Source organism: Musca autumnalis, unplaced genomic scaffold (assembly GCF_047663935.1).
Source record: "Musca autumnalis isolate F117 unplaced genomic scaffold, ASM4766393v1 scaffold_1, whole genome shotgun sequence".
In the NCBI taxonomy this organism is placed as follows: domain Eukaryota; kingdom Metazoa; phylum Arthropoda; class Insecta; order Diptera; family Muscidae; genus Musca; species Musca autumnalis.
This window is the reverse complement of record NW_027411644.1, coordinates 332778172-332804222: the sequence shown is the minus strand read 5'-3', so window position 1 is coordinate 332804222 and position 26051 is coordinate 332778172. Positions and strand designations below refer to the sequence as shown.

At 35.0% G+C, this 26051-nt stretch overlaps 1 protein-coding gene across 1 annotated transcript in view; it reads left to right on the top strand.

Moving 5' to 3' along the window:
* The window catches only part of rdog (red dog mine), a 44091-nt gene continuing 18040 nt past the window's right edge, over nucleotides 1-26051 (top strand). The window contains exon 1 of the mRNA XM_073963004.1: nucleotides 1-358. Within this exon, the coding sequence (XP_073819105.1) occupies nucleotides 279-358 (80 nt within the window). The 5' untranslated portion in view covers nucleotides 1-278. The remainder of the gene's footprint in view (nucleotides 359-26051) is intronic.

Sequence of the window (26051 nt, the reverse complement as noted above, 5' to 3'; positions counted from 1 at the left end):
CACTTGCAAAATGTCATGAAAATAAAAGTTAATTAAATTCAGTCAAGGGGGAACGCGGACACTGGAAGCAGCACATGTTCTTTGTGTAATGTACTTAAAAGTCAGAAATTAGTAGTATTGTTTTCAAACTAGTTGCCTGTGAAAAATTCTATCCGGCTTTCGTTCTTTGTAAAATAAAGCAGTTAATTAATGAACGGAGAAAAGCCAAGTGATCTTATTTAGTGGTGGATTAGGTTTAGTTGGATAACTGTAAATATTTAAGTGAAAACGTGAAGAATATGAATAGGACCCGCAAAAAAATTATCAGACCGAAAAATCCTTTTTCCACAGCTAATCTCTTGTCAAGGTGGAGTTTTTGGTAAGTACATTTCGAAGAAAGTGTTGGTACATGTCGTAACTTTTGAAAACAAGGTAATTATGCAGTCACATTATCTTGTAATTTATTTACATGTGCAATATGTCACTGTTAGATCAAAACCGGTGTTTCAGCGCACAACCGATTATCCATCAGTTATTAGGTTTGTCTGGTTACCATAAACTTTGTAAGAATTTGTACCAATTGTTGCTGGAAGTCAATAGGTCTGTACGATAACTTCGCAAGTGAAAAGTACTTGCAAGTACTCAGCAAGTTCTCAGTAACGTCTCTCCACCAATTTTACTCTCGAAGCTAAAAATTTGAACTAAAAATTATGAACCACGTCCTCGACACTACGTGTGAAAGCCGCTTTCGAGACTTCCTAGAAGTACTTTAGTAGAAGTAGAAGTACTTTTGACGAAAAAAAATAATTTTTTGTTTTTTTTTTTCTCTTTTATTGTTTTAACTTTTTATTATTCCATTTATTTTTCCAACGTACTCTTGATTTTAAAGAACTATTCTTAATTGAAATTGTCGTCTACTTGAATTTTTTCATTTAAAAAATTTAATGTTGCCTGGCCTGGGAATCAAACCCGTGACATTAAGAATGCAAAGCGAACATTCTTACCACTGCACCACCGTACCATATAAACATCAGATAGATTAATGGTTTATATCAGTTCAAGGTTGTACACGTCTTAAATGAACGTAAACAATCGAAGTGTCTGCATAGGCCAGAGAAAGTGTCTGTCCACGCGATAACCGTAAGTAGTAGGCATTGTTTGTGTAAGCAATCAATAATAGAATTTCGATCTCCTTTTCTGACATTAGATAATTATTTAAGAAGATCAAAATGGGACAGCAATATATTTGTTATTGTAAAATGATAAATGATCGCTCTTTTATAGAAAAGAAGTTCAGAATGCGATTACTTTTGGTAGAGGAAGTGAGAAACTCACTCCCAAATGCTTGGAGGGATCTTTTGATGCATGCATCATCATTTTTTAGCGGTGTTGCAAAAAATAGTGGTGATAGAGGGAAAGGAAATGTACGGTTTCATGATACATTAAATCGTATGTTACAATTACTTAATGTACATCATGGATTTAAAATAATGTAATAAAATAATAATGTAATAAATAATAAAAGGACTAAACTTGCTCTTTTATTAGATTTTTATTACCTTCATAGTTGAAATTGAATTTCTTGCGTTCCGAATATGTTTTTAATTGAATTGGTTAAAACCTCAAAATGTGGTCGGTTAAAATAGGATTACATATACGGTAATAGGGGTTATTTTACTCTAAATAAAAATAATTGTCGGAATTTATTACCTGTATCTCGTAGAATGGAAATATTAACAAATATTTGTACCTGTTTCAATAATTTTTTTCACAACAATTTTGGTTTAGCAATTTATATCTAGATGTATTCAACAATCATAACATGTATGTAAAATAGTACGTGTTTGTCACAAAAATTACGCTTCTTACAATATTACGAAAAAATGCAACCCTACAAGTACGAAAATGGTGATGACTGCATCAGAAGATGCAGTGTGTGTACTCACACTATGGTCACGAAAACGTAAAGGCGAGAGCTCATCATGTTCATCAATGCTGGAAGCAGGGATGCCAACTGTTCCGAGGTAAAAATCGTTACAGAAAAGTTGTGTTAAAAACCACCACAAATCTCTACTGACTAAGACCAAAAACATTAAAAAAATGTGTAAAAGCGGAAGCAATTACCAAATGTTACTCAGAAAGAGAGAAATTTAAAAAAATCACACATACATTTTATCAATTTCTTTAATAAAATATCCCAATTCTCACCCTTTTCTGTATTTTTGAATACTATCTGGCCTATAAATATATGAATATTTCACTCGCTGCACAATGCTGCGTAAAAATCGCTACAATCGCAACCTTAAACAGCCAAACTCGATACTGTAGTGATTTAAAATAAAAAATCGCTACAACTCCTAAAAAGTGTTTTTTGTACGCCAAAAATCACCACAAGTAGCGGGAAAACCACCAACTTGGCATCCCTGCCTGGAAGTCGTCTGTTAATACCATAGACCAGAGCTGAGCAAAATCGAGAGGGAGGCAAATTTAAGGGAGAATTATTATTTAATTTTTCTTGATGTTTTATTACTTATTTCAACATTTTTTAAACATTAATTTTGTCTAAAATCATCCACAATGCAAAATATTAAAAAATATAAATACAAAATTGCATAAACTTTTAATTGTTTATGGTTCACAAAAAACTAAGAGTACGTTTTCACAATTTGCCTGGCGTGCTCACCCCACCGTAGACTAACGGAAACTATGCAGACATCTCACTCAATTGCACAATGTTTTGGGGTAAATTGCAATATTTTGTTGAATATTTTTATATGAGAATGTAGATCCGGCCAAATAATACCCAAATATTGTCTTTTACCAGATAAAATAGTTTAAAAATTTATAGTTATTGCCATTTTAAAAATTTAGTGCATAGCTGACTGACTCAATTCACACTCAGTGAGAGAATTTAGGTGAGAAGATTTCTCTGTCTATACTTTTATTTTTGTACGTCAAAAATCACCACAAGTAGCGGGAAAACCACCAACTTGGCACCCCTGGTCTGTTTACTTCAAGGGCCTTGAATCAAGGCTGAGCAGAATCGAGAGAGAGGCAAATTTAAGGGAGAATTAATATTTAATTTGTCTTGATGTTTCATTACCCAGCAAAATAAATTGGAAGTAGTGCAATGTGGACTAGTTCTCTCACGGCATGCTTTGATGCAGTTCAAACGGAGTCGTGAGAAAGGCACTCCAGTCCTCACATTTTAACCGCATTTGGATGCAATCCAAAGAATCACATCCACTTGTCACACTTTAACAACATCCGGATGCAGTTCAGCGGAGTCGTGAAAAAGGCACTCCAATTCCCCACAATTTAACAGCATCCGGATGCAGTCCAAACGGAGTCGTGAAAAAGGCACTCTGTTCGCTACATTTTATTAGCAGTTGTTAGAGATCCCTACATGTACATAAATCAGTTTGTACAGTGAGTGTCAAAAATATTCGGTTTTCAATTTCACCAATAATAACACCTCAGTATTTTAGAAGCCCATGCCCAATATTCAAAAAACCAAATACTTAAAAAATGTTGGTCCTGTTGCAATTAAAAAATGTATGTAACATGGATCCATGGCAACCCTATAAGCTAGAATAACAAAGAAGAAGTTGTTAACCCTGTTTTCTATGCGTCAAAAATATTCGGTTTTTGTAACTTTTGTTAAATATTTTGGCAAAAAACCGGTCAATATCGAACTTTTTCGGCAATATTAGTATAAATTTCAAAAATTGCGAACAGAATCGTTGTTCCTGTGTGCACAAATATCATATTTCATAGCAAATTATCAAAATTTAGGGCTAAGGAAAAACGTTATCCCAGAAAGGAGAAGGCTTTTTATATTTTATTATAAAAACGGCAGAAACAAAGGGAATTTTTAGTTATTTTTGAATAATTAGTCGAATATAGTTGAAATAATGTGCAAAAGTCACGAAAATACAGAAATAATCGATTTCGTAAAACACATAAGCCAGTCAAACCAAGGACTGGGAGGGAAGGTAGAGGAATCTCCTGAAAAATTACGGCTAAACCGCCCTTAATTTTCTTGAAATCAGTCACCGAGTCCTAAATGACTTTCAGAAGATAAAAAATAAGCACTTACATTCCAAAAAAGTCGTAAGGATAAAGCCTTTCATGGCCTTGTAAAACATCACACGCCATCGGCTTATTTACATAACCAAAAATCTAGTTCAAATTTCGCCTTGATGTACCTTCAAAACTTGATGTACCTCAGAAACTTGGTGAAATGGATGGAGGTAGCTTTGAATGCCTAAGCAGGAAAATCAGTATACCACCAAGTTTCCGGCCTTTCTGTGTACTCCAATACAAAAAGTACAAAGGAGCTTCCAGGAGACATGTATTTATCAATGACTTATGATATGTTACAAGGCCATGAAGGGCTTTATCCTTACGATTTTTTTGGAAAGTAAGTGCATATTTTCTATCTTCTGAAAGTCATTTAGGGCTCGGTGATCAATTTCAAGAAAATTAAGAGCGTATTATCCGTAATTTTCCAGGAGATTCCTCTACCTTCCATCCCAGTTCTCGGTTTGACTGGCTTATGTGTTTCACGAAATCGATTATTTCTGTATTTTCGTGACTTTTGCACATTATTTCAACTATATTCGACTAATTTTTCAAAAATAACCAAAAATTCCCTTTGTTTCTGCCGTTTTTATAATAAAATGTAAACAGTTTTCTCCTTTCTGGGATAACGTTTTTCCTTAGCCCTAAATTTTGATAATTTGCTATGAAATATGATATTTGTGCACACAGGAACAAAGATTCTGTTCGCAATTATTGAAATTGTTACTAATATTGCAGAAAAAGTTCGATATTGGCCGGTTTTTTGCCAAAATATTTAACAAAAGTTACAAAAACCGAATATTTTTGACGCATAGAAAACAGGGTTAACAACTTCTTCTTTGTTATTCTCGCTTATAGGGTTGCCATGGATCCATGTTACATACATTTTTTAATTGCCACAGGACCAACATTTTTTTAAGTATTTGGTTTTTTGAATATTGGGTATGGGCTTCTAAAATACTGAGGTGTTATTATTGGTGAAATTTAAAACCGAATATTTTTGACACTCACTGTACATCAGAAGATGCAGTGTGTGTACTCACACTATGGTGAATCCTACGAAAACGTAAAGGCGAGTGCTCATCATGTTCATCAATGCTGGAAGCAGGGATGCCAACTGTTCCGAGGTAAAAATCGTTACAGAAAAGTTGTGTTAAAAACCACCACAAATCTCTACTGACTAAGACCAAAAACAATACAAACATGTGTAAAAGCGGTAGTAATTACCAAATGTTACTCAGAAAGAGAGAAATTTAAAAAAATCACACATACATGTTCTTATCAATTTCTTTAATAAAATATCCCAATTCTCACGCTTTTCTGTATTTTTGAATACTATCTGGCCTATAAATATATGAATATTTCACTCGCTGCACAATGCTGCGTAAAAATCGCTACAATCGCAACCTTAAACAGCCAAACTCGATACTGTAGTGATTTAAAATAAAAAATCGCTACAACTCCTAAAAAGGGTTTTTTGTACGCCAAAAATCACCACAAGTAGCGGGAAAACCACCAACTTGGCATCCCTGGCTGGAAGTCGTCTGTTAATACCATAGACCAGAGCTGAGCAAAATCGAGAGGGAGGCAAATTTAAGGGAGAATTATTATTTAATTTTTCTTGATGTTTTATTACTTATTTCAACATTTTTTAAACATTAATTTTGTCTAAAATCATCCACAATGCAAAATATTAAAAAATATAAATACAAAATTGCATAAACTTTTAATTGTTTATGGTTCACAAAAAACTAAGAGTACGTTTTCACAATTTGCCTGGCGTGCTCACCCCACCATAGACTAACGGAAACTATGCAGACATCTCACTCAATTGCACAATGTTTTGGGGTAAAATGCAATATTTTGTTGAATATTTTTATATGAGAATGTAGATCCGGCCAAATAATACCCAAATATTGTCTTTTACCAGATAAAATAGTTTAAAAATTTATAGTTATTGCCATTTTAAAAATTGAGTGCATAGCTGACTGACTCAATTCACACTCAGTGGGAGAATTTAGGTGAGAAGATTTCTCTGTCTATACTTTTATTTTTGTACGTCAAAAATCACCACAAGTAGCGGGAAAACCACCAACTTGACTCCCCTGGTCTGTTTACTTCAAGGGCCTTGAATCAAGGCTGAGCAGAATCGAGAGAGAGGCAAATTTAAGGGAGAATTAATATTTAATTTGTCTTGATATTTCATTACCCAGCAAAATAAATTGGAAGTAGTGCAATGTGGACTAGTTCTCTCACGGCATGCTTTTTGATGCAGTTCAAACGGAGTCGTGAGAAAGGCACTCCAGTCCTCACATTTTAACCGCATTTGGATGCAATCCAAAGAATCACATCCACTTGTCACATTTTAACAACATCCGGATGCAGTTCAGCAGAGTCGTGAAAAAGGCACTCTGTTCGCTACATTTTATTAGCAGTTGTTAGAGATCCCTACATGTACATAAATCAGTTTGTACATCTCTACAGGCAGCGGAATACATTTTCCAAAAAGAGATAAGCGTGTTAACATTTCCAAACATTTGTTAATACAAACTAAATAATATTTAATTTGTGAACATTTCTCCGGTAACTCACGAGAAGAAAATTTCCGAATGGAGTGCTGTTGGAGTACATGTCGAAATCTTAACTGGTGATGGGAAGACAACCCATTTAGCAGATGAAGCAAAAACAGTTCTTCTTCTTTATTTGCTAATTAGTTTTCCGAATGTTAGCGACCAATACAATACAAATAGTTTTTTATAAATACATATGGATACAATATTTGTAATATTTGTTTGTTTATAGATTGCTTAGTATATCTGCAAATGCCTCTCTATCTCTAGCCTTAAACAATAGGATTGTAATGTCTCGGATGCCAGTCCATTCTGTGATGTTATCGATCCATGTTGTCTCCTTTCTACCTCTAGCAGGCCTTCCTTCTATCCTTGTGCGGATTACAATTTGCAGTAATTTATATTTTTGATTTCGCATTATATGTCCAAAATATGCTGTCTTTCGTCTTTTTATAACTGAGATAAGTTCTCTTTCGCAGTGCATCCTTCTTAGAACATCGGCATTTGTCACATGGGCTGTCCAAGGAATTTTCAGAACTCTCCTATAGATCCACATTTCAAAAGCTTCAAGTCTTCTTATATCAGCTGTTTTTATGGTCCATACTTCCATTGCGTACAATAGCACTGACCAGACATAGGTTTTGATAAAACGAATCTTTGTTTCAAGATTAATGTCATGACTCGTAAACACTCGTCTGTATTTTGAAAATGCTTCTCTGGCCAGTTCAATTCTGCATCGTATTTCTTTTGAACAGTCCCACTGTTCAGTTATTGTAATTCCTAGATATTTGAAACTTTTAACCCTCTCCACATTGGTGTTGTGAATTTTCAATGTTGCATTATTGTGGCCATTCTTTTTGCTTATAACCATGAATTTTGTTTTACTGATGTTAATTTTCAAACCATATTTCTCGCTGTGTGTTGTGAGCTTATTCACAAGATTCTGGAGACCAGATATGCTATGCGACAGTAAAGTTGTATCATCAGCATATCGTATGTTGTTCAGAAATGTTCCATTTAAAGGAATGCCTATTGGAATTTTGTTTATCGATTCTTCAAAAATTTTTTCTGAATAGATATTGAATAGCAAAGGTGATAATATGCACCCTTGTCTGACTCCCTTGGATATATCAATACTATTTGTCATTTCCCCGTTCACTTCTATTTGTGCATTTTGATTCCAATATAGACTTTTAATACATTGTACTTCTTTCTGATCTAGGCCAATGGAGATGAGGATGTCAATCAACTTATCGTGTAACACTGTGTCGAAAGCTTTTTCGTAATCAATGAAGCATAGATATAGGTCTTTTTGTGCATTTTTACATTTCTGAACCAATGTTTGTATTGAAAAAAGTGCTTCTCGGGTTCCCATACCTTCCTTGAATCCAAACTGGGATGTTCCCATGGCTTTTTCACATTTTGAGTATATTCTGGAGTGGATAATACGCAGAAATATTTTTAGAGCATGGCTCATAAGGCTAATAAGTCTGTATTCGCTACAATATTTTGCATGGCATTTCTTCGGAATGGTAATAAATGTTGATTTTAGCCAATCTTGCGGGAATCGGCCTGTATCATATACATGGTTAAATAATTTTGTTATAATTTCTATATTTTCTTCATCTATTAGTTTTAGGATTTCCGAGGGAATCTCGTCCGGCCCACAAGCTTTCTTATCTCTCAGACTGTTTATAGCAGTTTCAACTTCTCTTCTACTTATTGGTGTTCCTGTAAGAGGATGTTGCGTCTGTTCTTCAAAAGTTTTTCTATGTTCATCTGTAAAAATTTGTTTTATATAATCTCTCCAGATATTTTTCTTTTCTTCTATGTCAAAAACAGGATCATTATTATTGTTGTAAAGTACTTTTGAGGGAGTTTTGCGGTATACACCAGCAAGTTCTTTTAACTTTCTATGGAGATTAAAATCGTCGTGAAGGCTTTTTAATCTTTCAATCTCCTGACATTGTTTAATTATGTGGTTGTTTTTTGCTATTCTTACAGCGGTTTGGATTTCCCTATTTAGTTCCCAATATCGTTCAAAATTTATGTTTTTATGTTTTCGTCTCTCTTCCATCAAGTCGAGAATATCCTGTGTCATCCACTCTTTCTGTTTAGATATTTTGTGGTATCCAAGGGTATTATCCGCTAGGGGCTTGAGCGTAGTCCTTAGTGCGTTCCATAAGTCGTCAACGTTTTCAGTATTTATGTTTCTCAGTTCTTGATTTATTTTATCTCGGAAATTTGTTTTGAATGTGGTATTTTCAAGCTTTGACACATCGAGTTTACGGCGAATCTTCCGTTTTTTGCTTGTGGCAATTTTTATGCGCAACTTCATCATCAGAAGATTGTGGTCTGAAGGAACATCAGCACCTGGATACGTTGAACATTTCATAACCGAAGATCCGTATCTGGTATTAATTAATATAAAATCTATTTGATTTCTCACAATAGTGTCCCTTCTATCTTGCGGTGATTTCCACGTGTATAGTCTTCTTGGGGGAAGACAGAACATTGTATTTGTTACCATCATTTTATGTTCCTGACAAAACTGAATTAGTCTATCACCCCTTTCATTTCTTTCGCCAAGACCGTATTTTCCTGTTATACCTTGACACTTTTCTGCACCTATTTTAGCGTTGAAGTCGCCTTGAATTATTGTTATTTCGTGGCTTTTTGTCATTCTTAATAAGTCGTCGATTTCCTCGTAAAAAGATTCAATTTCATGATTACTTTTGTCCGCAGTAGGTGCATATACTTGGATTATGTTTAAATCAATTGGTTTACATTGAATTTTAAGCAGCATAGTCCGATCCGACTTAAAAATAGAACCCGTTACGCTTTGCGCTATGTTACTTTTTACTATAAATCCCACACCGTTTCTGTGATGTTCGGTAGAATTGCCAGAGAAGTATATTTTCGCGTGTTGGGAGCTAAATTCACCGTTTTGTGGCCACCAGGTCTCACTTATTCCGAGTATATCGATGTTTAATCTATTCATTTCCGCTATGGTGTTGGCTAGTTTTCCTGCTTCATAGAGACTCCTTATATTCCATGTTGCAATGTTTAAATGTTGTTTTTTACCTCCGGGGATTCTTAGCACCCTTGTATTGCCGGAGACTAAGGGCCGTGTATTTGTTTCATCACTCATGATTGTATGGTTTTCGAGGGAGAGATACTTCAGTGGTTTCCCGTTGCCTTCTGAAGGGTTAACTGTTTTCCTTCTACGTATTCAGCCGCTCCACTGGAGTACAGACGCTGTTTGCTGCCGCTTACTTTAAGACAGACGCCGCTACCTGTTGGTCCGCGGGACGTATTTGATTTCCGTCCTACCACCCATATCTGGGAAGCATTCCCCTATCCGCCACCTGGGGACGCGCCCTATAGGGGTTACAGGTTCCCCGAAGGGAAAAACAGTTCAGCTTGTATTAAATGGAGAGTGGAGGTAACACGCATGTTTGCGATTGAATTTCATAATTTGTGTTAATGTAATAAAGTTCTTAATACTTTTGTTTTACACAAATAATAAATGCATTTTATTTGTTCTGGCATATTTGGTAATGGCTTGCACAATTTCCGCAGAATGCCTGTATCAAAACACGTGCTTTGGACTGCCTCCTATTCTACCCCAAAGGGTTAGTTAAAATGCAATGCCAAAGGGTCAGTTAAAATGCAGTGCAATGGAGGGCCTCTTTCAGTAGTCACGCTCTTGTAAAAATCATGAGTGAAAATGCATAATTAGATGCACTTCCAGATCACTTGTACATATCATTTAACTGCCTCTTTGGAGGCAAACTTTTTGCTGGGTACTTATTTCAACATTTTATAAACATTAATGTTGTCTAAAATCGTCCACAATGCAAATTATTAAAAAATATAAATAAAAAATTTCGAGGGTTAATGAGGGTCTCACAGTGGAAGAAGCCTATTGATTTTGATGATGGTCGGATAATATTTAGGGCTCAGAATGAGCAAAAACTTTATTTGGAGAAAAAGTCAACCAGCCCTATTCTGAACATTCCCATGGGAGCTGTTTCCCATGGGAGCGAAATTTCCCATTCCCACGTTTTCCATATTCTCAACGACGTGGGAACAGCAAACGATGGGAGCTGAAATTTCGAAATCAGTTACACCAAATTATTATAGCATCCTTTGGGGGGCTGTAATTTTGTTTTGTAATACAAAATGCCTATTTGCATTGAATTCGCGGTTTTTGAATTAGATTAGCAAAGCACAACTCACTTAATTCAACAACCGTGCATTGATTTATGGATTTTTTAATTGAATGGAGTCAACGATGTGTGGTGTTGTTCTAATAAGCACATTTTCTTCAGAATTTGCGAATTGGTGTAAGCTTTTTTTAATTAGTGGGCAAACATAAGTTTTGTGTATAAAGTAATAGGTACTTTTTTAAGTTTGCAACGAATTTAAAAATTCGGAATAATTCGGAATAATTTTAGTTAGGGGTTTAACGCGTATATCGCTAGTTTTACTTATTCCTAATGATCGCTAGAAATCGTATTTTGCATATTTTTAAAAAAATTCAAAAAGATAAATTCGGATATTTTTCTCGATTATTACAAATTTCAGAAGACGTACCTCAAAAAAAAAAAAAAAAAAAAAAAATAATAATAAATAAATAAATAAATAAAATACGTTTTTGATTGAATCTAAAACTAGAACACATGCCCTTGCAAGATTTCAAGCTTCTATGTTCAAAAATAACGATCCTATTCAAGAAAAGGCATTTCGGAAAATGGAATAGCATTGTAAGAATTTAGCATATATGTATGTATGTACGTTTGTATGATTGTTGTCGTGTCGTTGAGGAGACTAACACGTTTTCAATAGAACGTTAGTCGTCTGATTTAAAAAAACCCGAAGGTTATATTACGAAAATGAATAAAAGTTGTAAAGATTGTATATATTATGGCTATTTTCCAATATATTTTAATAATTATTGCCAAAAATTCTTTTGAAATTGATTTGTTTTTACTTGCTGTGCTGCGTTAACATAATCAACCATGACTCTTTTTCACGTATTTCAATACATATGGTCTGTTCCAGAACTGCAAAAATCTACTATTTTTTTTTTTATTTTTGTTGTTGTTTTGTTCGATAACATAAAGGAAAATTTTTTATCGGTGTAAAACATGTTAGATTCTTGCAGGTTTTTGTATCATATAAGAATATGCAAAATCCGAAGTCTACTAATGACATATTTTACAGTACATTTTGTAGGGTAAGTGCACCAGTAGTCGGCACTTTAAGGATTTTCGTATCTTCAGCCGTATGTCATTCCGAGTCTAAATATCCAATCAAATTAAATTTAAGTTGTTATGATTCGTTATTTTGTGTAGTTTTAGATTATATAAACAATTTTTTTGATTATTTCTGTTCAACATGCAAAAAATACAATTTTAGTGAAATACTGCTTTTTCACCAGTAGTCGGCACCATTCCCCAATAGTCGGCATGATATGATCCAGTAGTCGGCATGTTATATTTAAATAAAGAAAAAATGCATACTTTACATTTTTTTCTTAAATATTTGAAAGAACAATAGCTTAAGCATTAGTTATTTATACATTTCAAGTTTATTGTATACATTTCTACTGATTTTACTTCAAACAAGTAAAAAAGTATCAGTCGGCTTTGCCGACAGAGATATACCCTCAGCCTGTGTATATTGAAACAATTTTTTTCCAAAAAACGCATGTATTTAGGGAGTTTTAAAAATTTGGGGCGTTTGAACTGACAAAAATGTTGATTAGGATTTAATATCAAAAGTTTTGCGGAGGAGATACTAAAAAGAATGGATCTCCAGCCACTACATATGGTACCATAGGGGTTTTTTACAACTTCAGGGATGTTTGCTCAAGAAGTATGGACTTGCCTTTGAAACAACTTTTACCATCGCAATTGAGGCAGCGAATGCAATTTGCTTCAACAAAAATCAAAGTGATTCGAAAGCAGGTCTTAAAGTGAACATGTATCCGAAATTTTGTGTGGGAGGTACCGGATGGAGTGGACAAATACAGTCCATATTTGAACCTGATCTATGTCTGGTAGATATATTAGGATGTGTAAAGTATGGTCCAATTCGGCCACTCTCTTCAAGAGTTATCGTACGCACAATTTTTCCGAACATTTTTGAACTTTTGTGGGGGAGGTACCTGAAGGAGTGGACCGATATGGCTTATCTTCGAACTTAAACTATGTTTGGACAAAATATTACTAAGGCCAAACTTTGGACCGAATCGGCAGACCTGTTCGAGAGTTATTTTGCTCTCCAACCTCCTCACACGGTGTCATAGGGGTTTTTTGCAACTTTCAGGCTATTTTCTCAGGAAGTATGGACTTGCCCCTGATGAAACTTATACCGTCGTATGGAGGGCAGTGAATACAAGTTGCTAAAGCAAAAATCAAAGCGATTCGAGAGATGTTCCTAAACTGAGCTTTTCCAAAATTTTGTGTGGGAGGTACCCGACGGAGTGGACCGATTGAGTCCATATTAAAACATGATCTAAGTCTGGTACACGCTCCACGATGGGCAAAGTATGGACCAAATCGGTTACACCCTTCAAGTGTTATCGTGCGTATAAATTTTCCGAACATTTTCGAACTTTTGTGGGGGAGGTACCGGAAGGAGTGGACCGATATAGCTCATCTTCGAACTTAAACTAAGTTTGGACAAAATATTACGAAAGCCAAAATTTGAACCGAATCGGTTCATCCCTTCGAGAGTTATCGTGCGCTCCAGCCAGCCAGACAGACAGACAGACAGACGGACGGACATTGCTCAATGGACTCCAAATTGTCTGAAACACATTTCGTACATACTTGGGGTCTAAAACCATTATTTCGATGAGGCACATTTTGCCCGTATGAAAGTGTATATACCCTTCATAGCCTAAAGGCTGAGGGTATAAAAATAAGGAAATTTTAACATATTGTTTAAATAAATTAGTTCGTACCCAATAGTCGGCATCTATTACCCAGTTGTCGGCACCCAGCAACGTACGTACTTCAAATCATGGCTAATATTGCTTAAAATCGCTAAAGTTCCTTTCAAATTGAAACTATTTTTTTTAATTAGCCTTTAAAGTATTTCTTTAGTATTTTTTATAATTTTTAGCTAAAAGTAATCGATAAAAATCAATGTTTATAACCCCATGCCGACTTCAGGCAAATTTTATATTTTTTTGTCCCTAAAGTCGGCATCAGCAAAAATTGCACAATTATAAAAATTTTTTAAAAAATTCTTTTTCTAAAGTGTTCTTTTAACAGTTCTCTACCTACATAACACAAATCTTGTGGAAAATTTCTTCATGTTAAAATAATTACAGAGCTTATAAGGTTAACATCTCCACAATTTTTTTCTTAAGAAACATGCATTTTCGGTTGTGGTGAAAAACCCTCACTGACAAAAACTTAAATTTCGATATAATAATTGGTCCTAGCTCAATGAAATTTTATATAAAGCTAGCTGACAATATTGTTGAAGCATTTTTAAGATTATTTTCCTATTTTGTTTTCTCAATTTTTAGTTATTTGAGTTCAAATTCAAAAGGTGCCGACTACTGGTACATGCCGACATTAGGTGCACACATGGCGATTATAAATATTTGCAATAATTTAAAATATGAAATTTCATAAAAATATGAAATTTCTTGAATTTTTTTTTCAAACTCCCACACTGTTTGCTGAGGAGATTTTTCCCACAAAAAGACACAAAATTCTCCCACAATTCAAGATAGAGAATGTATACTTTTTTCCCATGGGAACAAATTCCCAATTCGAACTTCATTCAGAATGAGGGGAGATGGGAAAAAAACTCCCACAAAATTTTATTCAGAATACGAAAATGTGGGAATGGGAAAAAATGCCCAACTCCCATGCGTTCAGAATAGGGCTGAACATTTTATTCCAAAGCAAATATCTCAGCGTCTATAAGGGGTCTACAAAAAGCAAAACCTGGCAATGAAAGTATAAAATATCACCTTTACAACAATGTAACGTAGGTTGTCGTAGGTGGTCTAACAACGAAGATATCGCAATAGTCGGTAATAAAACCCAACTTCACATTTTTGCGATTTTAATAATAATGACGGATGTCACATCTTTGGTTGGGGACCTTCTAAAAGCAAAGCCTGACTAAGAAAGTAGAAAATCCCATCTTTGAAATTATGCAAAGTAGGTTAGCGTAGGTAGTCAAATAATAGAGATATCGCAATAGTCGTTAATGCATCCCTTTTTTCAATTTTTCTGCAATCACACTACAGGTCGGAATTTTGATCGGATCATCACGAAATTTTCTCACTGAGATAGATCTGTAAACATGTACATAATAGGGGTGTCTTTTTACTTACTAAATGTTGCTGAAACATTTTTTTCAGCAACTTTTCCTTTATACAAATGTCAAAATCTGCTATATTAGTAATAATTATTACTAATTATCACGTAAAAAGACACAGCTATTATTCACCATTATTACGGTTGGCGTAGTCGTATGCGTCGTAGTCGTAGTTTATATTTTTTAGTGTGCGTGAAGATAAAATCGATTTTAACTAGCAGAGACAAAAACCACATTACTAGTGGTATATCAGTTGTATAACAGATTCGTACGAAGGTAAAAACGATTTTCAAGGATATATGGATATTGCTCAGGATATAGAAGAGATATGCGCACACGGAAAGTATCGTTGGACAGCTGAATGTGTCCACTTTACACAAATGAAAACAGATTCTTATAGGTCCATTGTCGAAATTTTGAAATATCGACTGTTTATGAAAATACTCTATGTTGGTGGACCAATTGAGGGCCCATCTAGGAAAAATTTAAGCGTTGTGCGGATATATGGCTGGCACATCTAAATAGGGCATTGGGACCACTATAAGAATATACTAATTTTGGTACATTATGATTGTAGAAATTTTGAAATATTGGCCGTTTATGAAAAGACTCCATATATGTGGGTGGACCTATGGTTTTATCGACCGGGTCTCTTTTATACATATTTTTAATTCCACAAAATGAAACAGATTTCCAGACATATTTTTCGTTGTGTGGCAAAGGTCGGATATTTCACCACTTCATTTGCACTCATAAAAATTCGATGAGAAAGATGGGATCTTTCACGTCTTCAATTGCACTCATGAAAATTCAATGAAAAGGTTCGGATCTTTCACGACTTCAATTGTACTCATGAAAATTCAATGAAAAGGATCGGATCTTTCATGACTTCATTTGAATGCATTCAAAGGCTGATTAAAAGATCGAATCTTTCACAACTTCATTTGAACCAATGCAAAAGATCCAGTGAAAACATGGCATCTAAGGAACCACTTCATAAAATTTTGCTGAGTTGTAAACAAAACAAAATTGGAAATTCTCAAGTTTCAAATAATTAGTGTATTTATGGTATGACGAAAACCATGGAACAAAGTAAGTTCAGATGAACTTGATGATCATTGTCATCAATAATACTTCCAAAAATACATGCTTCCTCAACATTGTTGGACCTTATGGCTGCCTTGTATTTCAGAATAATATAAAACGATGTTTGCATTGAAACCCAGAGTGTATATTTATATTTTTCGGTTTTCGAAAGCTTACTTAATTATCTTTTTGGTAAAAATAAATATTTATACTGTTCGGTACTCTAAGCTGCCTGGATCACAAGGAAAAGCATGTTTCCGCTTTTTTATGCGATTTTTTCACACTTCAACAACTATAACTTAGCCATTTGTTAACCGATTTCGAAACTATAACTTAAGGCCTCTGCACATACGGCGCGTTGAGCGTCGCGTTACAACAACCACATGAAAACTTTAAGAACAAACCTGGCATCACCTATGGTTAACAAATGGCAAAAGGTCGCGGCACAGACGTACCGTTGTGAGTCGCGTTACGCGTTGAAAACAACAACCACATGAAAAATGTCTAAGTAATGCCAATTTTGTTCTTGAATTTTTCATGTGGTTGTTGTAACGGGACGCTCAACGCGCCGTATGTTCCGCGGCCGTTATACATTTTTCATGTGGTTGTTGTTTTCAACGCGCAACGAGTCACACAACGGACCGTATGTGTCGCGACCTTTTGCCATTTGTTAACCGATTTCAAAACTTAATGGCTTGTTAAAAAGATATTTGTTATTTATTTTAGCTGATGCACTGAATAAAACTGCTTAGGATGATTGAAAACATATTACAATTTATATATATGAAGTGAATCCCTCCAAATTTCAAGTTTTTATTGCTTGTTTATTACAAAAAATAAGAAAAATATTAAAATTAATTCAAATTAATTCGTGCATTATCCACATTCTCAATGCACAAAATCAAAGGAAATTTAAACTGAATTTAGGTATTTCAATATGGCAATGCTGAAAAAGAGAGCCTATATTCATGTAGGAGAGAGAGCATATTCATGCTCTGAGACACAATTTGTTTAAGAAAATAAAAAAGGAAAACAAATCAGAAATTTTCGCGTTTCTTTCAAATAAGTAGTGGTCTTTCTCGATGAGAATAGCAGCTAATCGTTTTTCGCGCCTTCTATTAAATCTATTTTTAAAATTTTCATTTTCACAAGCATTTCATTACCCACCATACCAATTCTATCGAAAATAATATCTTCTTCAAATGTTCCTTTGAAGTTTTGCGACATTTTTTAATATTAAAAGGACTCAAAAATATCGCGAATAAATTTAATTTATTTTTGCATTATCGTGGTGAAAAAGTCAATGGTAGAAAGTATATTTGTTTCGCATATTTTGGCGAACTTTTGTAAAACTTTATGAAATGGTCTGCTGGGTACAAACAAACAACACAAAGAGCTGTTTAATAAATGCAGAAACTATCGTATGTCAGGGTAAAAAGTTAATTCAAATTAAGGAATTTTTAATGCAAATTAACTCTGCCGTCTGTCTAGGGTATTATAAAACAAAAAGAAAAATTATTTTGTGTTTGGAAATCTGTTTCATTTTGTGGAATTACAAATATGTATAAAAGAGAACCATGAGCTGTACCCGCCGACCGACACCGATATAGTAAAACGTATCGAGCTGCAACTATTGCGTTAGCTGAGCCATTTCAAGAGGATGAATAAAACCACCGGCATATGAATACGAGTCATTTGACGACAAAACTCCAATGGAAAGACCAAGTTGAATATGATGTCATAAAACATGGCATCCAAAATTGGGGGAGCATAGTTGAAGATGGTGCGTCTGGAAATATATTCTTAGTTCGGCTTGTGTAACAATATGTTCAGTTTAGAATAAAATCCATCTAAATAAGTATAACTGTGACAACCAAAACATGGTAACTATTACAGAATAAATTGTTTAAAAATAATAGAATTCAAATTTATACTAGGTTTCCCAAATGATGGGCCTGGTGCAGAGATTGGCACATAATTTATCGAATATTGAAGAAACGGAACCCCAAGTTGAATGAAATTTCTTGAAGCCATGGGAAGAGATACCTATGATTTTGGCAGATCAATATAATAAATCAATAAACTACATAAAAATGAAGAAAAATTACATCAGTATAGGAATTCTGTAACTTTTATCGATTGAAAAGTTGTTAAAATTTCTTTTGTTTTTGTAACAACTACAAAACAAACAAATGAAATTGTTGTAAAATAAACAATGAGTAAAGTTGTTAAAAAGTTACAGAATAGGAGGGCTGACCCCCTATTCAGTAACTTTTTAACAACTTTACTCATTGTTTATTTTACAACAATTTCATTTGTTTGTTTTGTAGTTGTTACAAAAACAAAAGACATTTTAACAACTTTTCAATCGATAAAAGTTACAGAATAGGCCTACTGGTGATAGAAATCATCTGTGTATTGTATTCAATAAATTACATTATTGGTCAGCAAATTTTATTTCTGATTGTTGGAAATCCACATCCAATGCATTGGTGCAAGATGCCATGACGATGAACAGTGATTGGACCTTTATTTTGCTTTGGAGTCTTCATCAATATTGTAGCCCTAAAGTAGAAGAACTTATGTGCCAAACATATGAACTAGGAAAAGCTACATCTAGCGCATCAAACTCGTTAAAATATAGAAAAGTTTACATAATTTCTGAAATTCTGGTCAGTAACAACTAAACTGTTGGGAGTTGAAACAAGTAACCATTCTAAATTTTTTCTAAATAATGTGACCATCAATTCTTTAGAGAATATTTCCCCAAAAGGTAACATTAATAAGAATTTAACATTTTGGGAAATATGCTGCGAAATATACAAAAATTATATAATTTTTAGATATATTATATAATTTGAGGCAATAAATGCAGTTTTTCGAGTTTACTATTCTTCCAATTATTTTCTTCTTTCTCTTATCTACAAGTTTGCTGCAGATTTCAAAACAAGATTCGTATTGGTTTCAGAGATACAGCCCCGATTTGTTTTAAAAATTCGATCTTTAACCATGTTTAGATGAGGCCATAAAAACCGAACCCGATCTATGAAAACAAAACTCAAATATGGTTTTTGCCTATTGGTCCGCTACTTTCATAAAATTCTGGACAGAAGTTGTTTGCACGCGATTGGCTCAAAAATATTGCACAGTGTTATAAAATATTCATTCGGAAAGTGGATTAGTATCAACCGTTCTTATGTTTGCCGTATAATAAAAAAGTTAAACAACCAAATATTGGCAAACACAATACATCCTGCTGTAAACCCCTTGAGGCCTCCGGCACATTGTGGCTAAAAACGTTGGGAAAACTTTAAAAATAATGCGAATAGGAACTTCCAAGCATTAGTTGGGGCTCTTATTTCCGATATATGTCCTAGGTTCGTTCGCAGAAGAAGTTTTGAAAACGATTTGAAAAGTTATGCAACATAACGGTTAATAACCCTTTGTTTGAACCAAAAGCACTAAATATCGCGACATCTCGATAAGCTTTCCAATGGTACCATGTTGTCCCGGCAGAATTTTCCTTAAGGATCTGTGGTCAAAATAATTACCCTTATTGGACGGTTTATCCCAAAAACACTAAATATCGTGACATCGGGCAATATTTTATAAATATTTTATAATCGCAGGGGATAACTATCTCGAAAAGCTTTCCAATGGTACCCATGTTGTCCCGGCAGAATTTTCCTTAAAGACCATAAAAAGCTATTTTTTACAAAGAAAACCATTTTTGTATAGCTCTGTTGACACTAACAATGCTCTTCTAACGCGCTGTTAGCAAAAGCGTTAACAGAGCGTTTTGTGTCTCGGAACAGATCGTTTTATATCCTCCACCATAATTTATATTCAGGGTTTAAAATGCTAACGCCATATTAGCAAAAGCACCGAATTTTTGCAGCTTTGCCTGCTAACATTTCTTCGAAATATGTTTAGCAACAATGAACAACGGCAACATGTAGCAACAAATTTCACAAAAATATTGCTAGCGATGCTGATGCTATTTGATATTGTCGCTATAATAAAAACGCATCGGACACGCATACTCATATTTTGCAGCACACATGATCAACACATATCTGAAAAGAGAATAAGCAACAAAGTTTCAACGGCTTAGCCAGGTTTTCAGCAAACAATTGTTTTTGAGATCAGGGTTACCAGTGTACTGCATTAAAAATCACGATATAATTAATTCTACTTTTTCATAAAAATTGATAAGTACATTTTGGAAATCATTAATTAATATTAGTATATTTAATTGTTTTAGGATGTATTGTAATTTAGGATGTTTATGTTATTAATAATTGGTGCTTCCACCTACATTTTGAACTATTTGTTGTATTCTTTTTGATATATTGCTTAGAAGTTTGCTGTAATTTTCAAAAGTTATTTAATACCACATTTTTTAATAAAATTTCAAATTTCATGTTTATTTTGGAAGGATTGTTTACCAATGCACTATTTTAAGTGTCCGCAAAGGTTTGCTATTGGATTCATGTCCGACTACTGCCTAGGCGAGTCAAGTAACTTCATTATATTGTTCTGGAACCAATCCTTGACATATGGGGATGAATGAATGTTTTGCTAAAAATCCATATAAAAAGCATATTTTCTTCTGTTTGAAGCAACATTGATTTGTCCAATATGTTTTTGTATAGGAAATGGGTCCAAGCATATGTAATGTGATATATTGGATGAAGACCATACCAGGAAAATCAATCAGCCTCACAGCATTAGATTGCCACTTCCGTGTTTAATTGCATTTGTGTAACCATTAAATGAAATTGCTTCCCCTTGATATTGAAATCAATAAATTATTACCGAATAAATTTATTTTATTTATTTTCATTTCATTGCTCTAGAAGAAATTTCACTAATTTTTATACCCTCCACCATAGGATGGGGGTATATTAAGTTTGTCACTACGTTTGTAACTACTCGAAATAATCATTGTAGACCCCACAAAGTATATATATTCTTGATCAGCGTGCAATTCTACATCGATATAGCAATGTCCGTCCGTCTGTCCGTCTGTCTTTCTGTCCGTCTGTCCGTCTGTGGAAATCACTCTAGCGTCCGAACGGATTGGCGTAGGTTGATGAAATTTTGGGAAAATATGTTATATTTACGTAGGACTTTTGGTATTGAAAGCGGGCTATGTAGGTCCACGCTTTCGTATAGCCTCCATACAAAATGACGCGTGACGCGTCGTCGTTTTAAGGAATTTTTAAGATATTTGCACCATTTTACCACCGAATTGGTTGTAATTTGGTACTTTGTGTCTCCAGAGACCAAAATATAAATCTTTTCCCAGAAATGTGTAGGTATAGGTCCACGCCATCATATAGCCCCCATAGAACGGTACCTTCCGAATTTCTGTATTTTGAAGGTTGTGGCCACATTAATCCACCGAAATGGCTGAAATTTGTGGTGGAGGGTATAAAAAGTTCGGCCCGACCGAACTTAACGCTTTTCTTACTTGTTTTATGTACGTTTTTCCGGACCAAAAATCAAAAATTAATTTTTCCGAAATGTTTGAACGTCTTTTGTTAATTATTATCGAAGAATATTCCTCATTTCTTAATTTTGACGCCAATCTCCTCTCTTCAGGGTAATATTGCTTATTTCGACCAATCCATCAAATACTTTTTATTTTTGTTTAATATTATTAGCACTGATTAATTACTACTTACCAACCTTTATTAAAATGTTCTCGATTATAGGTAATTGCATCATTGATTACAAATAGAAGTTTTGAAATGTAACGCAGTTCACATCTTTCTCTAGAAAAAAATGATGATGAAGCGCAACATCAAACATAAACTAAAATTAACTTATTATTTTGGTCATATGTGTATTTAAGGTGTTTTCAAAATGGACCGACATAGTCCGATAGATATCGCGACCACCTAACGTTTTAGTTGGTCACCATATAATTCAGAGGTGAATGAGTGGACCCACAGGCACCACCTTCGAATTTCATCTAATATTCGAAGAAATCAATGAACGGAAAGAAACAAAACGATTCCCGTACCAATCACACAACGCCACAAACTTTTCAGCTTCTCTGAATCGTTTCATTCTCACAACCAAAACAAAAACACAAACTTTTCAACGTAAAAAGATGGAAACCGTACGATTGGTGAAATGTAACTTCGGCTATGCTTTGCCAAGTTGTTTCATTCACCACCGAAACGACAAGTATTTTTGGGAAACGTTTGCCGTGCGTTATGGTCAATGACACACTCAGACACACACACACACACATGTGATTGCTTAACAACCCTATAAGTTAGCATCAGCATACCACAGTGAATTTTGTCAACCACCAAACGTTTTTGATTTATTCACATGTGTTAAGTACTATTTAGTTTTCTATCTGTTGTTGTTGAGTTGAGTACTTTTCGCTTTTCGTTTTGTTCGTACTCACGAATGTAAATGTTGTACTCTTACGTTTGAGTAAAAGATTTAGTTGTGCTTTTATGTTGTAAATAAAAGACTTATTGATAAATTAACAAACTTAAGCAAGATTTATTCTGTTTTATTCTGGAAACTGAAAATACGTTACAATTGATGTGCGTGTTACTACTTGTGGTGTAATACAATGACTGTGTTGTCTGAATGACTGAAAGAGACTGACTGAGTGAGAAAGAGTATAGCATGAGGGTAGCAAGTGTGTGTGTGTGTATGTATAATAACAATGATGCCTAGTTTCTGATTGTTTACAGTAGAACCCTAACATCTCCCTTTTTGAGACTTCTCGGGGGTCCGGGATACTGGCTGTACAGGGTTTCTTCGAGAAGTGATGCGTTGTGGGTGCATAACCGGTGATGATGGTGGAGTTGTGAAATCTTCTTCCATTGGTGGACTAATGTTGAAGTCTTCTAGTAGGATTTGAAGAGGAAGATTATCATTTTGATCTGCAGGTACATTTTGATCGGTTTCTCTTGCTCGGAGTTGATCTGCGTGAGATCTCACAAGAATTTGTCTCTTATCCACTTGAATGAGAGTGTTGTAGGTAACATTTCCCACTTTGTTGATAATTTCACCTGGAACCCAGTAGCTTTTATTACCTTTGAAGTGTTTAGCGTAGACAAGATCTCCAGTGATGAAATTTCGTTGTTTTGTACCATGTTTCCGGTTGTATTGTTTCTCCATTTGAATGTTTCTCTCTCTGCTCGCTGGTGGAGGCTTTGTTATTAAATCGAAAACTGTTCTCATTTTTCGACCTAGGAATGATTCCGCTGGAGAGAGTTCATTAGGTGAGTTTTTGTTCGGTGTTGAACGATACACTTCTAAGAATGTTTGTAGTGCATTAGATGCCGTCTCCTTTCCCTCTGATTTTTTTAAAGATCGTTTGAGAGTATCGACGAATCTTTCTGCTTGACCATTGGAACTTGGGTGATATCGAACTGTTCGTGTATGTTTGATTCCTCGTTGAGAACACCAATTTTCAAAATCCGCTGAGGAAAATTGTGTTCCATTGTCGGATACGATTTGTTCAGGATTTCCAAACTGTGAACAATAAGTTGTTAGTAACCTTAATGTTGCTGCGGTCGTGGTTGATGAAGTTTCATATATGACGGGATATTTGGAATATGAATCCACTATTACGAGGTAGTAAATGCTTTTTACAGGACCTGCGTAATCTATGTGAACACGTTCGAGAACGCGTGTTGTTGTGGGCCAAGGACAAAGGTTGGTTTTGATGGGACTTTTTGCTGCGAGTTGGCAATTGTTGCATTTCTTGACGTAAGTCTCTATGTCCTTGTCTATGTTTGGCCAATATACGTAGCTGCGTGCGATAGATTTGCTTCTTTCTGTTCCTATGTGTCCGCGATGCAGTTGTTTGAGAATTTGTATTCTGTAGCATTCGGGTACTATTATGCGCGTATTGAACATAAGACAATCATCTGTTATTGATATTGAATCTTGCCTGTTGAAATATGGAAGAATTGAAGAATCTATGCTGTTTTTGTTTTCTGGCCAGCCGTTGTATACGTAGTTTGAAACTGTTTGTAAGGTTGAATCCTTTTTGGTTGCATCCTGTATCATTTTGAAGCTAACTGGCAGTGTTGATACGGCGTCTGTGATGTCATATCTTATGTCGTTTTCTAGGTTGATTGAAGCTATGATGTACTCGTCTGATGGTTTTTCATGTGCGCTTATCAATCTTGACAGAACGTCTGCATGTCCAAAATCCTTTGTATTGGTATACTTTATATCGAAATCGTAGGTGAGAAGGATGAGAGCCCAACGTTGTAACCTGTTCGCGGTGTAGACCGGAATACCTTTTTTGGAACCAAATATGGTGAGCAATGGCTTATGGTCGGTATGTAGGGTGAATTTTCTTCCGAAAATCATTTTGTGGAAACGTTGTACGGCGAAAACTAGTGCTAGTCCTTCTTTTTCGATTTGACTGTAATTTCGCTCCGTTGGAGTAAGTGATCTTGAGACGTGATGAATGGCTTTGACACTGTTGTCTGGGTAAGTATGGTATATTACCGCTCCGATGCCATGTGATGATGCGTCCGCTGCAATGTGAATTGGCAATGCTGGATTGTAATGAGTTAGTAGTAAATCCGATGTTAGAATGCGTTTGAATTCGTTGAGAGATTGTTGACATTCTTTGGTCCAAATGAATTTGTGATCTTTTTTTAAGAGATCATCTAGTGGTTTTCGGATGTTTCTCATGTTGTAGACATACTTTCCATAGTGGTTTATGGAGCCTAGTAAAGATCGTACTTCTGAAATGTTTTCAGGGACCTTCAGGTTCTGTATTGCAAGAATTTTATCTGGATCAGGTCGTATGCCATTTTTATCTATGATTTGACCTAGATACTTTATTGATGGTTTGAAAAATTGACATTTTTCGAATTTGAGTTTGAACCCGTAATCTTGAATTTTCTGTAATAACAAATTAAGATTAGTTTTGTGATCGTGAAGAGATCTACTTGCCAAGACTATGTCGTCTATGTACGCTCGTGCTCCTTGGATGCCTGTGCATAGCTCATCCATGATTCGCTGGAAGGATCCTGGTGCTGATTTTATACCTGGAGTGAGGCGATTAAATCTGTATAACCCTTTGTGAGTATTAATAGTTAGCAAGTCTTTGCTTTGATCGTCGACTTCTACTTGTAGATATGCGTCAGAGAGATCCAAATGACTAAATATCATACAATCGTGACAATCTGAGAGAATTTCTTCAGGAGTGGGCAGAGGATACTGATTTGGTTCAATTGAATTGTTGAGACCCGTGGAATAGTCTGCACAAATTCTAATTTTTCCGTTCCTTCTACTCACGACTATTGGCGCTGCAAATTTTGAACAATTGACTGGTGTGATGATATTTGCTTTTTCAAGTCTATCTAGCTCTGTTTCTATTTCTGTTCTCACGGCATATGGTACTGGGCGTTTTGCAATGAATGTTTCTTTTGCGTCTGGAAGAAGTTTAATATGAACTTTGGTTTTTGTACAAAGGCCAAGACTGCTGTTGTCGAAAACAGGTTTGAACTTGCTTCTCAGGTTTGATATGTATTCATCGTTTGATATTTGGCGACACCAAGCTGAAATTGGTTTGTCCCAAAGGTTAAAACTTTGTATCCAGTCGATACCCATTATGTTTAAGTTATCGATTTCCGTGACGTAACATTGTAGAGTTAGCGTTTTGTCTGATACCGTTGTGTTGCATTGACACTTTCCGATTAGGCTGATGCTGTTGGAATTCACGTCTGTTGCAGTATCATTTGTTTTGTGTACGTGAGGCTTACCTATGTATTCCCATGTTGATCGTGATATGATTGAAATATCGGATGCTGTGTCGATTTGTAATTTGACTTGTTTCTTGTTTATTTCCACGGTGGTATATTTTCGCAATTGTTGAAATTGGAGTTGCTTTGAAGAGAATACAGCGTTGGCGTTGTATTTTGTTTTGTCCGACTTGACTGCAGTTTTGTCTGTAGTGGACTTGCCTCGTTTTGC